The sequence below is a fragment of the Rhinopithecus bieti genome, unplaced genomic scaffold (assembly GCF_001698545.2).
Source record: "Rhinopithecus bieti isolate Rb0 unplaced genomic scaffold, ASM169854v2 scaffold_13351, whole genome shotgun sequence".
NCBI lineage: Eukaryota > Metazoa > Chordata > Mammalia > Primates > Cercopithecidae > Rhinopithecus > Rhinopithecus bieti.
Genome location: NW_016807514.1, coordinates 1,812,903 through 1,828,121, shown reverse-complemented (window position 1 = coordinate 1,828,121; position 15,219 = coordinate 1,812,903). Strand labels below are relative to the sequence as shown.

At 47.9% G+C, this 15,219-nt stretch overlaps 1 protein-coding gene across 1 annotated transcript in view; it reads right to left on the bottom strand.

Annotated features, from left to right (window-relative positions):
- Positions 1–15,219, bottom strand: part of CEP104 (centrosomal protein 104) — a 49,010-nt gene that overhangs the window by 8,182 nt on the left and 25,609 nt on the right. The window contains exons 10-19 of the mRNA XM_017882419.1: positions 14,935–15,102; positions 13,746–13,919; positions 11,286–11,462; positions 10,341–10,547; positions 9,829–9,936; positions 6,637–6,673; positions 6,281–6,347; positions 5,477–5,585; positions 3,515–3,653; positions 3,265–3,332 (exon numbers count right to left, since the gene is read on the bottom strand). Of these exons, the coding sequence (XP_017737908.1) occupies positions 3,265–3,332; positions 3,515–3,653; positions 5,477–5,585; positions 6,281–6,347; positions 6,637–6,673; positions 9,829–9,936; positions 10,341–10,547; positions 11,286–11,462; positions 13,746–13,919; positions 14,935–15,102 (1,254 nt within the window). The remainder of the gene's footprint in view (positions 1–3,264; positions 3,333–3,514; positions 3,654–5,476; positions 5,586–6,280; positions 6,348–6,636; positions 6,674–9,828; positions 9,937–10,340; positions 10,548–11,285; positions 11,463–13,745; positions 13,920–14,934; positions 15,103–15,219) is intronic.

The following is a 15,219-nucleotide window of genomic DNA, read 5'->3' as shown; positions in this document are numbered from 1 at the left end:
GTGCTGAGGACGGTGGGGGCCTCTAGGAGATGAGTGGCTCCGGGTTGACACCCCCCAAGAACATATTACTGCTAGCTGCTGGGATGAACCTGGAAGTGAGTCCTTCCCTAGCAGGGCCCACAGATGACAACGAAGCCTGGCTCCGGACCCAGGGAACCCATGAGATAATAAGTGAGTGCCTGTTATCTGCTCACGCTGTAGGGTGTGAGGTGATGGGCCAAGCAGTGTAGATAATTAGATACAGGGAAAGCAGATGACACATGAGCTACGCCTGCTGACGGCCTCACAGGTACTACCTGTAAGAGGATGTCAATTCAAATCAGATGTTGGGAACAAGAAGGGACGGAAGAAAAGGTGGTTACTGGAGAATCTGAGTACTGCTCTTAGTAGGGAACCAATGGCAATAACTGAAATCAGAGGGGACGATGGGCATCGCACGGAAGGACGAGTAAAGGTAACAACTCAAATGCAAACACAAAGGCCCCTACATTCTGGAAATAACCAGGGGAAAAGATGTATGTGCAGTGAGAGCTGCTTGTACTGGGCAGAAAAGGGGCAGGATGCCCCGCAGGAAAAGCAGCCTCTGGAGGAAGGTGGATGGAAGCAGGGCAGGACAGATGCCTCTGTCCGGGGTGGAGGAAGGCGGATGGAAGCGGGGCAGGACGGCGGCCTCTGTCTGGGGTTCTTCCAAGATGCCTGATTCTATCGACTTGGAAACATGTCTTCAGTAATTACAGAACTTAATTCTTTAAAGTCCCCTAGAAATGGAATATAAAATGAATGTATTTACAGGTGGTGGCACTGCCAGCCAGGGCTCGCCCAAGTCCCTCCAACAGAGGGCCACTGGGCCCCCCATTACCAGTGGAAGATGTGGTCAGGACAAGAACTGGGAACAGATCTGATTTCCAGCAGCATCTCATGCCGGGGGTGCAGGTGCCACTGTGCTGGGGCTGCCCCACGTGCAGTGGGGGCCAAGGTGAATTGGTCGCCTGCAATTCCTGAATTCTGTCTCCCGGGCCGTTAGGAACCAGGGCCCATGGATGTAAGAAAGGAGACACAGATGTTGGGAGAGACAAGGTTAAATGAAGCCTGCAGCTCAGAACGGGAAGGGGAAGTGTGTGTGCGTGAGTGACAGAGCTTACTTCCCTTGATTTCTCCCGGCTGTGTCCACTGACAGTCCAGCCACAGCGACCCACCCAGCAGCGATGGGCATGAGGCCCCCAGCGCTGTCCTGAGACATCCAGTCCCACTAATGGGAACCAGACCTCTGTGACCAGATGGCTGATTCCAGGTCCGGGGCAGGAATGCAGCAAACAGGAGGGAACTCTCTGAGGCTGCATGGGTCTCATCCAGGCCTCAGGGGCGCCGCTGAAGAGTCTGCCATAGGCCAGAGCTGGGATAATTCACGCATCACTAAGCATGGTAACTGCAGTGACTGGAACACATCAAATAATTTAAATCCATGGTTCATAATGACACTACAGACAAAACAAAACAAATTAGCTGCCATGGAAGATGCTAGTGACCCAGCTTACTATTCTGAAAACCAGTAAACCAAGGAAAAGAATTAAACCTTCATTCTACCTTTCCAGTAGAAAGTCTAACCCAGGGCAACCACAGAGTGGATGAGCTTCTGCTTAGGGGAATATCCCAGCAGATGAACGAAGGAGGGATGACAGAATGAGGCCCCTCCGGAGCCAGTGGGTTAGGCCCTGAGCATCAGCAGCTGCCGCCATCAGACACATCACGCACTAGCATTGCCTGTGAAGCGGCCACACCCACACCGAGCCTGTGCACACCTGATGAGGCCAGAGATCCAACCTCCTGTTTACAGGAAGTACAGGGACAGAGAAACACATTAAGCACCCCCAAGTGGACGTAGTCAGCAGATCCAGACAATGGTAAGCCCTATGGGGCAAACAGCCTCCTTCCTTTGCCAAGTGAATCATAAGAAAAAAAACTGAAGAGAATGAACTTGTTCAAAACAGACCAACGAGGCACCGTGTGTGGGCCTTCTATGGATCCCGGCAATCAAATGCTTCTGAGCTGATGAGATGGGGCAACGTGACCGATGTCTGGAAGGCTGAGGCTGTGGCTACGTAAAACAGTCCCGATTCCGAAAGCTCCGTATGGGAACATTTACAGATAAAACAACATGCTGTCTGGGTTGGCTTCAACGTTACACGAGAGGGGAGCATGTGGGGCACGGGAGAAACAAGACTGGCTGAGCTGCTAGTTGCTCAAGCTCAGTGACCGCTACAAGGGAGAGTCCGGAGAGTTTCTGTTACTTTTCTGTGTACTTTGTGATGCATTTCAAATTTTGAGAGACAGAGATCGACAGACAGACAGACAGAGAGAGCCAGATAACTGGGTAGACACTGTGGCTGAGAGTGGCTGGGGGCTGTCTTCTCTGTTTGGTGTGTGAGTTTCCCGTGGTTAAGAGAAAGCTACAGTGGCTGGGTTGGAGCCATCTTGCTGAAAAGCTGGGACAAGGGGAGGCAGCAGCAGGACACAGTGATACGCAGCAGGTGGCAGGAGCTAAGGAGGTTGGAGTGGAAGTGGCTGAGCGAGATTCCAAAACTGGGTCCTGAGCAGGGCCCCAGGACTCAGCATTCGCTGCCTGGCATAAAGAGGGCACCGCCAGCCCATCGTGTCGGACAGGGCCAGAATAACTGCCACGGAGCCTTGCACGCCCACGTCCCTCCTCGTTGCCTCCAATGCCAGAGGAGCCGGGCACATGGGGAAGCGGAGGGTGGGCACGTGCGAGCCAGCCGTCCCCACTAAGCCTGCGGAGTCACAGTGCAGCGCACTGGGGCCGGGAGGAGAGCTTGGAATCAGGTAGGAAGGAGAATCGTTTACCCAAACAAGGCCTAGGTTTTACTAGGCAAAAGGGACTGCAGTGCTAGAGAATCTGGCCAAGGTGTCGCTGAGGGCCTCAGTATCTGGATAAAGGCAATGACCAGAACAAAATAAAACCATCTCATGCTTGTATCCCGGTGACACAGGCTGGGCCTCAGTGAGTTGAGGCTCCTCGACAAACCATTTGTAAACATAGGGAAGGAAATCATGTGAACACGTAGCTAAATGGAAGAACTATTCAGACACGGCTCAGTAGACGCTGTCCACTCCCTGAACACTCATGTGCTGTACTCTGTGGCTGTGGTCCAGCACCACCACCACCACCACCACCACCACCATCACCGCCACCGTCATCCACAGGTGTGTCAGCTACTTCACTGGCCCTTCCCCCACTAGGCCCCTCACCTCTTCTCCAGGGCTGAAGTTCTCATGGCACAGAGGACACCGGTTTGCCAGCTTCTCTGGTTTGGCAGCTGAAATGATTTCAAAAAGACCCAGTCACTCCCTGAATGACAGGTGACAAGACATGCTGCTGGCCTGCCCGCAGGTGCTCTTTAATTCACCAAGCCGTTGCAGAGGCCCAAGAGCAGTGGCACCTCCTCCAGGAGGACACCTGGTGATCCGAGGGCACGGGAGCCTGGGAAGGGGTACTCACGGTTGCACTCCTTGTTTTTTATGTGTCTGGGCAGCTCTTCCTTGAAAACAGCCTCGCTGCAACGGTAACACTTTCCAAACCCGTCTTTTTTGTCACATTCTGTCAGCAAGTGCTCCGTCAGGCTGGATATTTCTACCACCTGGATTTTGAAATACAGAGCGAAGCATGTTGCTGAGAAAGCTGAAGCGCCCTCTGGCCAGCCTGCAGAGCCTGTGGGTGCCTCCCTCTGCCCAGGGAAATCTGTGTCACCCGTGCATGAAGTGAGCCACAGGCTTCTATCTTTGGCATTTGCCCACAGACTGTCTGGAGTCACTTGTGATACTTTGCTGAAGACCCCATGTCCTTCCTTTCCTGTCGCCTTGGCATCGGGCAGGGGCCACTGTAAAGGATGGGGGAAGCTACGGTCGACCTGAGTGTGAAACTTGGATGAGGACACAGAGTGGCTCAATGGTTATACGTGTGGCCCGGGGTTCAAATCGTGGCTCCCAGCTATTTCTAAGAATGTGCACAGAAACAGGACCACAGAAGAGTTGTAAGAGATTCTGCTACGTTGGTGTCTCTGGCACGAATGACTTGTGTATACTCTATCACTTCAGGTCACAGGACTTGACACACTGTGAGCCAGTCCAACCTCTTTTCTTCATAAACTACCCAGTCTTAGGGATTTTTTTTTTTTTTTTTTGAGACAGAGTTTCACTCTTGTTGCCCAGGCTGGAGTGCAATGGTGCAATCTCGGCTCACCTCAACCTCTGCCTCCTGGGTTCAAGCGATTCTCCTGCCTCAGCCTCCCGAGTAGCTGGGATTACAGGCATGCGCCACCACGCCCGGCTAATTTTGTATTTTAGTAGAGATGGGGTTTCTCCATGTTGGTCAGGCTGGTCTTGAACTCCTAACCTCAGGTGATCCGCCCGCCTCGGTCTCCCAAAATGCTGGGATTATAGGCATAAGCCACCGTGTCCAGCCAGGTATTTCTTTATAGTAATGTAAGAAAGGCCTAATATAGGGGATCGGGGAAGACTTCTTACACAGGACACAAATAGCATGAACCATGAAAAACATTGGTAAGGTAGGCAATGCTCACATTAAAAATGAGTCTTCCTCAAGACACTTAAGACAGTGAAGATGCATGCTGTGCAGTGGGAGCAGGTGGTCACAATTCATGCGACTGACCAAGCACTCACATCCACATGGATAAAGAATGGCCCCAAACCAATAAAAACACATGGACAACCCGAGGTGAATGGGTGAGAAACCAGAAGGCACTTTGCAGGAGGACAGCCAATGCCTGCAGACAAAAGGACGGGTACTCCACCTCATCTTCACCAGGGACAGGCACACTGGGCACCTGCCAAGGCAGCAGGAAGCATGGCCGCAGGGGTACTGTGGGAAGGGAGGCAGTGCCCGTGCTGCTGGTGGCAGTGCCTGGGCACAATCCCTTTGGAGTACTCCTGGGCAGCCCCACTGAGCATCAGCACACCCCGCAATCCCACGACACATTGTGAACCCAAGAAAGTGCATTCCCGTGCATCCTGGAAGACACCAGAACACTGTGGCAACATCGCTCGTCATGGTCCCAAACTGGACACAGCCCTCGTGCACAGCAGCAGATGGATGGAGGCGCTGTGGACACGACAAAGCAAGAAATCCAACATGACACCACATGGTTCTGTTTCTATAAAGCTCAAAGAGCAAGGAGCACCCATTTGCGGTGTCAGAAATCAGGCCCCTGCTGACTCTGGGAAGAGCCCTGAGGGGAGGTGGTGGCACAGCACGTTTACGGTTCACTGGGCTGTCATACGGAATGACTCGCATGCGTTTTTCAGGGGTGTGTTAGGTTTCAGTTACTTTTCTCACAACCTCTCTGAAAATACTAAGCCTTGGGACAGCTTTGTGACTCGGTCTTTCAACAGTCAGGTGTTCATGCTCATGCAAGCAGCTGGGCAGCTGTGCCCCTGGCCTGACCTGTTTGCAGTGGTCACATCTTGTCAGCATGAGACAGTGCTTCCAGTAGTGGAGATCAAGACCTTCTTCTGTGAAGGATTCACTCCTTTCCCCACAAAAAATACACAAACTGAAAGGAAAGAAAAGCAGGAAATAAAGGTAAGGATCTAGTTCCACTGATGGCCGTTCTGCTCCCACGTCCCGAAATTCTGAATTGCCGCAGTCCCTGTGTTGTTTGCAGTTTCCCTCTCATTCCGAACTGCCTCAGTTTGCTCTGCGGGGCCTGGGCTGGGCCTCCCTTGCAGGCAGCAGTGGAGGCTGGGTGTGCCATGTGTTAAAGCACGATAAGAAAGCCCTCGCCAAGGAGGTACCTGAAATCAATGGGCGTACGATCCTTCCAGACTTTCACTCAGCATCATCAAGCAGAAAGGATATTTTAAGTTACAATAAAAAGATAAGACAAAGACCCTACATTCTTATAGATCTGTCCTGGCTGCTGTAGAGTAAAAAGAATTTTGCTGCTATGATATTCTGTGCCTGTTACAACAGTTTTGACAAACAGACTGGCAACTTCCGCTGGGGCAACAGAGGGAAAGTTGTCTTCACTGACTCGGAGTGGATGCTGGTTGGTGGGGAAGGCACATTTCCTACCTTTTACGATGAATACGAAGGGCCAACTAGGGAGGACGTGTTCCCTTTCCAGGGTTTCTGTGTGGCCCCTCGCCCTGACCATTGTACAGTGGGTGGAAGACAGCGCGACTCACTTATCTGGAGAGCGCCCGTCAGCCTGACCGTCATATGGGGGTGGAAGACAGCGCGACTCACTTATCTAGATAGTGCTCATCCGGGATTCCCAGAGCTTCGGCAGGGGCTGCTTTCCCTCCTTGAATGTCTGAAGAGATTAAAACAATTTAAATAACTTTTTATAGAAATGATTTTCAAAATTTTAGTAAGCAGTTTGATGTGAGCTATAAAACCATGATACAAGTGAAAAGGTAGCAGTGTTTTCCATTCAGCTGGGAGATGGCTGAGGTGCAGCAGGTGTGCAGCGATACTTGCTGAATGGACAGAAGCCGTTTCCACATGGAGCTTCCATGACATGCATTTACACACCCTGATTCTTTACACACCCCGATTCTTTACACACCCCAATTCTTTGCACACCCCAGTTCTTTACATACCCTGATTCTTTGGCTTCACAGCATCACTTTCTTTTTCCTAAGACACAAAAACAGTAAGGTCAGGGACAAAGGGCTGCAGTGCGAGTGTGAGTGAGAGCCTGCTGAGGATACGTTTTGATCCTGAAAGCACATTTCTGGGTTTTGTTTTAGAATTTCTACTGGCTGGGCAAGGTGGCTCATGCCTGTAATCCCAGCACTCTGGGAGGCCAAGGTGAGTAGTGGATTGCTTGAGCTCAGGAGTTCAAGACCAGCCTGGGCAACATGGCAACCAAAGCCCTGTCTCTATAAAAAATACAAAACTGAGCCGGGTGTGGTGGTGTGCCCTGTAGTCCCAGCTACTCAGGAGGCTGGGGAGGGAGGATCACTTGAGCCTGGGAGGTGGAGCTTGCAGTGAGCTGACATCATGCCACTGCACTCCAGCCTGGGCAACAGAGTAAGACCCTGTCTCAGAATAAAAAAATAAAAAAAAAGAATTTCTATCAAAAAATAACTAAACTTTTGGAAAGAGGAATCAATATGCCCTGTCTTCAAAAGAGGCATGGATACTCCCTCTCCCCTTCTCTCGCAAGCCCCTCCCCTTGGGCCCTCAGCCCTGCCACTCTGTGGAGATAACTCTTGTGGCCACAGATCCCTTCCACCTGGCCTCCCAGTGGCTCATGACGCACCTGCGTGCCCTTCTCTGTCAGGTAACTCCTAAGCTCGTCCTAGCAGCCCTCTTAGCCTTGAGAGACCCCATCACGTCTTCTCCCTGCCCCTCAGACTCCCCAGCACCATCGCAGTCTCCGTCAACACTGAAAACCTCAGGGGACACACCATCTCAGTGTGAGGGTGCTGAGGGGACTCCCTGAGACTTTCAGGCTTGAGGGGAACAAGAACAAGTTGGTCGCTCTATAGATGGCACTTAAATGATGCATTATAAAGAAGAATACTGTCTATTACACTTATAGAAAATTCAATTTTACTAGTAATTTCTCTCAAACTCAACCACTGACTGTGGAAAACATGCAGCAGTGCAATTCTAGTTCCATAGACACCCACCCTGCCCCCCAAAAGAGCACAGGTTTATTCCTATTATCGTTATTTTTAGACAGGGTCTCACTCTGTTGCCTAGGCTGTAAGTGGTGCAAATACAACTCATTGCAGCCTTGGGCTCCTGGGTACAAGCCATCCTCCTGCCCCAGCCTCCTGAGTAGCTGGGATTACAGGTGCTCACCACCATGTCTGGCTAAGCTTTTTTTTTTTTTTAAGTTTTAGTAGAGATGAGGTCTCACTGTGTTGCCCAGGCTGGTCTTGAACTTCTGAAATCAAGTGATCCTGCTGTCTCAGCCTCCCAAAGTGCTGTGATTACAGAAGTGAGTCACTGTGGCCAAGAGTATGATTTTAGAACCAGAAAAGGACTTAATATGTAAATTCTGAAAGTTCTGGAGATGGATGGTGGTGATGATTGCACAACAATGTGAGAGCACCCCATGCCACCGCAGTGTGCACTTAAAATGCTAAGATTTACACTCTGCGTATTTCACCTCAATAAAAAAAGAGAAAAAACCATCCCATCCCGTCATTCTCCTGGGAGAGGCCTTCACCAGGCCCTGTGTGGAGGCGCAGGCCTGTACTGGCCTCGAGGCCCCAGCACCCCATGGCCCCTAGCACCCTGCAGCAGGGACCCACTGCCTGGGTCTTTCTCCCTTGTCTGCTCCTCCCTGGAGCCCCAGCTCCATGAGAGCTGGACTTTGCTTTGCTGCCTGCTGTATTTCCACAGCCAGATGGTGCCTGGCACAGAGAGGCGCTCCATAAACACCGAGCCAACGAGCAGGAGCTGCAGGCTCTCAGGACAGCTGTGTGGAGGCTGTGCAGCCTGTCAGCACAGGCAACCCCGGGACAGACAGTGCTGTGCAGCCCGTCAACACAGGCGACCCCGGGACAGACAGCACTGTGCAGCCCGTCAGCACAGGCGACTCCCGGACAGACAGTGCTGTGCAGCTCATCAGCACAGGCGACCCCCAGACAGACAGTGCTGGGAACAATAGCTCCTGGATGGCTGCTACACCAGGGGCCACTGCCACCAGGTCCTGGGTTGTGGTGAAGCAGGTGTGAGGCAGGCGCCTGGCAACGGGCTTAGTATGTGCCAGCTCATGGCTGGAGGAAAGCCCTTCAGTTTGCGACATCCGTGTCCTTGTTTGTGTACTCATCACAATGAGTGTGTGCTGGGCCACCGAGGGTCACTGAGCACACCAAAGTCGTCCACACCACGATGTGGACCTGAGCCAGAGGCTCACCCCCCATCCTAAGGTCTACCTGCCTCCTTCTGCCTCTTTGTGTCTTTTTCTGATTGTGACTCTGACGTTCCAACATTTGGTGGAAATGTCACTGTGACTTTTTGCCATAGGAAGTTCAGCATATATTCAGTCACATTTGATCTTTTTTCCCCATTTGTACCCATTTCTTCTTTTAAAAATCTGTGGTAAGAACACTTGACATGAGCTCTGCCCTCTGAGCAGCTCTGGATGAGCTGTGCAGCCGAGTGGGCTGCAGGCCTGAGGTGCCAGAACTCATTCACCTGGCATGGCTGAAACCTCAGGTCTGTGGAACAGAAACTCCCTGTGTTCTGCCGCCTCTTATTTCTTCTTTTAAAGCAAATTTTCTATCAACTGAAGGAAACTTCATCATAAAATTAGTGTTATGAAGCTAATTCATATCCCAGAAGCAGGGAGGCTGAAAAGGAACACATTTATATTCAACCAAATATTTGTTCCCAGTACACATAACACCCCCATAGGCTTAAAGAGTAAGGGTTCATGGAAACAGAATGTTTACCTGACACCTTCCCTTTTTAATGTGCTGAAGCAGACCTTTCTAGTCAAGCTGATTTTTCTCCTTTGTCTCTGAAGGTGGCTGGAGAGCTGTGGAGAGCAGCTCTGTGCCCACAGCCCCTGGTCCCTCCCTAAACCTATGCAGCAGCTCACATCAATTCTGACAGAGGATGGAGGGGCAGGAGGAGTATCTGTCACCCAATTCCACCTCTCCATGGAGGGCTTCTGTCATCTACCCCAAAACTAACCTAAAAAAACAGAAGGAATCAAGATGCTCATTTGCATAATTCCATGAAAAATCAGTCAAGTATGATGTGGATCTGTTACAGTAAAATACATGGCAGCTAAAAGCACACAGGTGAAAGGCGCGTTTACTCCCAACCTGAACTTCGGCCTGAATTTCTTTCAGTGCCGCCAGCTGCCCTTGTAAAGCTTTTATTTCCTCTTTCTTTTGTTTTTCCGCTTCTTCTGTAGCCGCTTTTCTCCGTGCCTGGTAAGAAAATTATTTTTCCATTAGAATAGCTTGTTAGGGTAATCTTAGGAACTGGGAGACAAACTAGGGCATGTCAACTATATTTCTTGTAAATGATAATATTCACTAAGACTAATAACAAGCTAGAAGCAAATCTTTTCCATTGATGTCATCGGTGTTTATTGATAGATAAACCCGCCACATTCTCACGGCTATCATTATTCCGTTTGCAGCCTGGGAAGCTGAGGTTCTCACTGGCAGAAAGTGGAGGAGCCAGGATCTGAATGTAGGAAGCTGCTCTTAGCCAGTACGCCTGGGCTTCCCATACACATGGCTACTTCAATGTACGTATTGACTTATTTATGTACCAAGTAACTTCTTCAATATAGGATGAGGTCGTAACTTCACCACAGTTAACTCACCCTCATCTCAGCATCTGTAGGTCTGCCATCTATTTTAGCAAATCCCTCAAAAATGGTTTTGTAGAGAATGTTCTTGCGTGTGTTGCTGTCGTCTGGAGGAAGGTACTCCAGAATGGAAGCCTGGTGCTGTCTGTACATGTCCAGAATAATTCTAACTGCCGTCTCGCGGACCTCATACACTCTATGCTCCAGGGAACTCACTGAAAACTAAAGTTGGGAGGGGCTCTTGTTACTGACTCTTAAAATAAAATTAATTTCTTTTAGCATACAAAAAGGTACATTATAACATCTGAAAAATAAAGAAAAGAGAAAACATCCATATTAAGTATTATGAGGTACTTCAAACCTAAAACCTCACGGATCTACCGTCTCGATGTAAGCCGTGCTATACTTTTATCATGCGTGTTTTGGATCTTTGTAAGAAACAGAATGCTGTGGCTATAGTGTAATTCCACCCCACCGTGCATCTCCGGGGCCCATGGTTTCTCATCCCCCTTGGAGGTGTGCGCTTCTGTGTAGCCGATGTGCAGATTTCAGGTTTTTGGATTTGCGATCCAAACCAGTAAATATAATGGCAGTATTCCAGAATCTGAAAACAATCTGAAATCCTAAACACTTATGGTCTTAAGCATTTCAGATCAGGGGCTTCAACCTGCGCCTGATATTCTCCATCACACTGCTGTCATTGTCTCTTAAAGACAAAGAAATGTTTTTTATGATTTGTTTCTCTCCATGGATAAAGATCTGTACACACCACGTCCCACCAAGTAGGATTAGACAGCAGGATGCATGTGGGGCCCCCCATTTGTTGGATGAAATACTGGCTATTTTTCTGAAATCAGTCTCACTCATTCCTTCAACAAACGTTGATGAGACCCTTGCCATGCTCCAGGCACTGTGGTGAGTGCCAGGCCAGGTGGTGTGTCACACGCGAGGTCCGCTTACCTTCATCACGTTGTCAATGGTGAAGCCCGAGCTCCCAGTGCCCAGGTCTTTCAGCAGCCGGGCAAGGAGGCCCATCTGACTCATTGCCAGGTGAACTGAAGAGTTTGCTTTCAATGGCTGCACCAGGTAGGATGGAATAATTTGGAGAGACTTAACTTCTTTAAACAAGGCCATTTCCTACGAAAGACAACATAATTTGTTAATTTTCACTGGAAAATGCTGGAGGCAGTTTAGTACAATGCAGCATGATCTTAAACTAAACATTGAAGGAAAAAATAGGGAAATACAGAATGATAGTGACAAAGAGCAATAAGAGCACCGATCTGTAAGCTTGTATTTCTATTTAAAACATAACAACGATTAGAAATGAAAACCTGAGTCACAGGAAATAAAACCATGAAGAATAAAACAATTTTATGTGTAACGAAAGCTCTTCAGAAGCGTAATTGAAAACTTGAAGGTTTCTCAGTACTCTTCAGCTTCAAGGAAGAGGTTTTCTCATTTCTAAAATTCTAAAAGAAATTATAGTTGTTGCTAGAATCATTGTTATTTTAGTATTTATTAAATGTCAGCCAAGAGTGTATGATTCTGCAGTGATATGGTTACTAGTGGATTAAGACGGAAAAAAATGTAAGTACCATTACATATTTTAATGTCTCTAAACAAACAAGTCTTTATGTAATTAAGATATTTATCACTTTATTAACCAGATACAGAGAAAAAAATAAGATGTTGAAGCATTAAGTTGCAATCAGAAATAAACCTGTTTCCAATAGGTCTGTAGGTCCTATCATCTAAAATAACCCAATTCACTCTGTATTTGGGCCTGTGAGTGACTCTGTATAAATCTAAAAGCTAAGAGAAGAGCATTCGCCAGGGAAGTTTGGACAGTAAACTCCTTAATGACAAACAGATGCTGTGAGTGTATCTAGTCTGCTAACCGGCACACTGGTGCACAATAATTTTAACCCTCAACAGATTGCCTTAAGGTTATCTGAAATAGAACATTTTAGCACCACCAAACTGCTCAGAAATTAATGCGGCTTAAAAACAATTAAATGAAGCAATAACATGTGCTCGTCTGCAACATATCTTTTGAAAGATGAGCCTCCCCACCCCCAAATTCTAGCTGTCTTAACCAGAGTGTATTGTAGCACATCAGCATGACAGCATTTATTCTTACTTTTTATTAGCATTTGTCTTCCTTATTTACTCTGAAAATTTAGGTTTATTAAATGAAACTAGATCTGTAGTTACTCATATTTTAGAGAAATGACCCCTTTGGATTCTTTTGAGACACAGTCTTGCTGTCACCAAGGCTATACAGTGCAGTGGTGAGATCACAGCTCACTGCAGCCTCAACCACCGAGGCTCAAGCCTCTCACTTCGGCCCTCCGAGTAGCTGGGACGACAGGGCTGCATCACCACACCTGGCTAATTTTCGTGTTTTTGCAAAGACAGAGTCTCACTATGTTGGCCAGGCTGGTCTCAAACTCCTGGGCCCAATTGATCTGCCCACCTTGGTCTCCCAAAGTGCTGGGATTATGGGCGTGAGCCACCCCGCCTGGCCTGGATTCTTTTTTTTTTTTTTTTTTGAGACAAAGTCTTGCTCTGTCGCCCAGGCTGGAGTGTAGTGGCGCGATCTTGGCTCACTGCAAACTCCGCCTTCCAGGTTCAAGCAATTCTCCTGCCTCAGCCTCCCAAGTAGCTGGGACAACAGGCATGTGCCACCACACCTGGCTAATTTTTGTATTTTTAGTAGAGAAGGGGTTTCACCAGGTTGGCTAGGATAGTCTCGATCTCCTGACCTTGTGATCCACCTGCCTCAGCTTCCCAAAGTGCTGGGACTATAGGCATGAGCCACCTCGCCCAGCCTGGCCTGGATTCTTTTTTAAGAAGGATCTGCACATCATAAAATTTTGTGTAAAACTTAATTCATAAGCTTTCTTAAGCCCAAAGGGAGAGTCTTAAGAACTCCTAGATTAGATGAATTCATTAGCTAGTTTAAAGACAGCAAAACATATTTTCACATTATGGTATGTAACTCTGTGTCCCCACACTCATACATTTATCTCTATCTCAATATTTCCCATAATATCTAGGCTAGAGGAGGCATGTTTGGTGAAAGAATGAAAATATTTCAGTTAAGACAGTTGTATCTTTTATTTCTTTACCCTCAAATTTTCTATTTTGATATCATTTTCCATTTTTATTTATTTAAAAAATTAATGGCATATACTGGATAAAAGAAACATTGGAAAAACCCAACTGTAGATTTTAACTGAAGTTTATGTCTAAGACAAAACTGACCTTTTAGAGCATAAGGAAAGTGTGATGGCGAATCCCTGAGAATAATGTTAACTGAGTAGAGACAGAATCTTGTAAGGTGTTAAGAAAGCCAGAGAGCTACACGAATATGTTTATCATCTATGGTTTCAAAAGTCGTGGTGAAGTTCAGACCTGAATAAAATTTGCAGCTGTCACACGGAGGCGGGCAGAAGAATCTCCAGTTCTGGTGAGCAAAATGGGAATGGTCCTCTCCACACAGTGAGCTGTTTCAAGTTTACTCAGTTTATGTTTAGGAATATATTGTGTAATGATCATTTTCAACAATTTCAAAGAAGCCTGAAAGACCTAAGAGAAAAGGGATAACCACAGATGAGTTACTACAGTGGAATTCTACCAAGAGGAAACATGGAATCTACTATCAGTAATACATATGAACATTATATTGAAAATGATGTCTAGTCTGAAAGGCTGAAAATGGCAAACTGAAAACTGCTCTCTAAACACAGTACCTTGCATATAGAGGACATATGCTCTTATTTCACTGTCATAAATCACTCCTCATCTTCCCTTCACACCGAGCATCTAACAGCCCTGCTTCAATGGGTTAGCCCAACTCTTCCCTTCACAACAAGTAACTAACAGCCCTGCTTCAATGGGTAAGTCCAACTGTGCAACATCCATTCTTTTTTTTTGAGGCGGAGTCTCGCTCTGTCGCCCAGGCTGGAGTGCAGTGGCCGGATCTCAGCTCACTGCAAGCTCCGCCTCCCGGGTTCATGCCATTCTCCTGCCTCAGCCTCCGGAGTAGCTGGGACTACAGGCGCCCGCCACCTCGTCTGGCTAATTTTTTTTTTTATATTTTTAGTAGAGACGGGGTTTCACCGTTTTAGCCAGGATGGTCTCGATCTCCTGACCTCGTGATCCGCCCGTCTCGGCCTCCCAAAGTGCTGGGATTACAGGCTTGAGCCACCGCGCCCGGCCGCAATGTCCATTCTTAAGGCCCACTCAGCATTAGAAAAACAGTAACTCTCAACCTCATCGGGTTTCATGCAAAGTGAGAACACAAATGAAGATGTGCTGGCACTGAACCAGGCCTCCACAAACACCTGGCTTTGCAGAACTGTTGCTCGAGACCAGAGACAATGACCCAAACAAAGGCAGATTTCCCAGACCCTTCATGTAAGATCAGTTGCACAATATAGCTCTTGCTAGAGAACCTCATTTCTTAGTGATTCTATCGAGTTACAGTTGGTGACCATGTCAATGACCAACTGGTCCTCTCTCAAGCTGCTCTGGTCTTCTGTGGTACGGCACATGATCTCGTCCATGGATGCTGGAGCCAGCACCAGCTGAGGGCACTCACAGAGGTCACAATGTCCTTTATGGCTCTTCTAATGAGAAAGATGGATGCTCTCAGTGTGTTCTTTAAATCTTCTTTTGGGGTTCCAACAGGCATTTCCATCAACTTCTTATACAAGGCAAGCAGTGCATCCTCTCGGTAGGACCATGTCTTAGAATAGGCCCCAGCAACCTACCACAAAACAGGCAGCATTTGCATGGCATCACACAACCACCCTCCAATACTACACAACTTGAAGGCTTTTTTTTTTTAAACTAAGATGATTCATTTCTAATAACAGAACTTTTA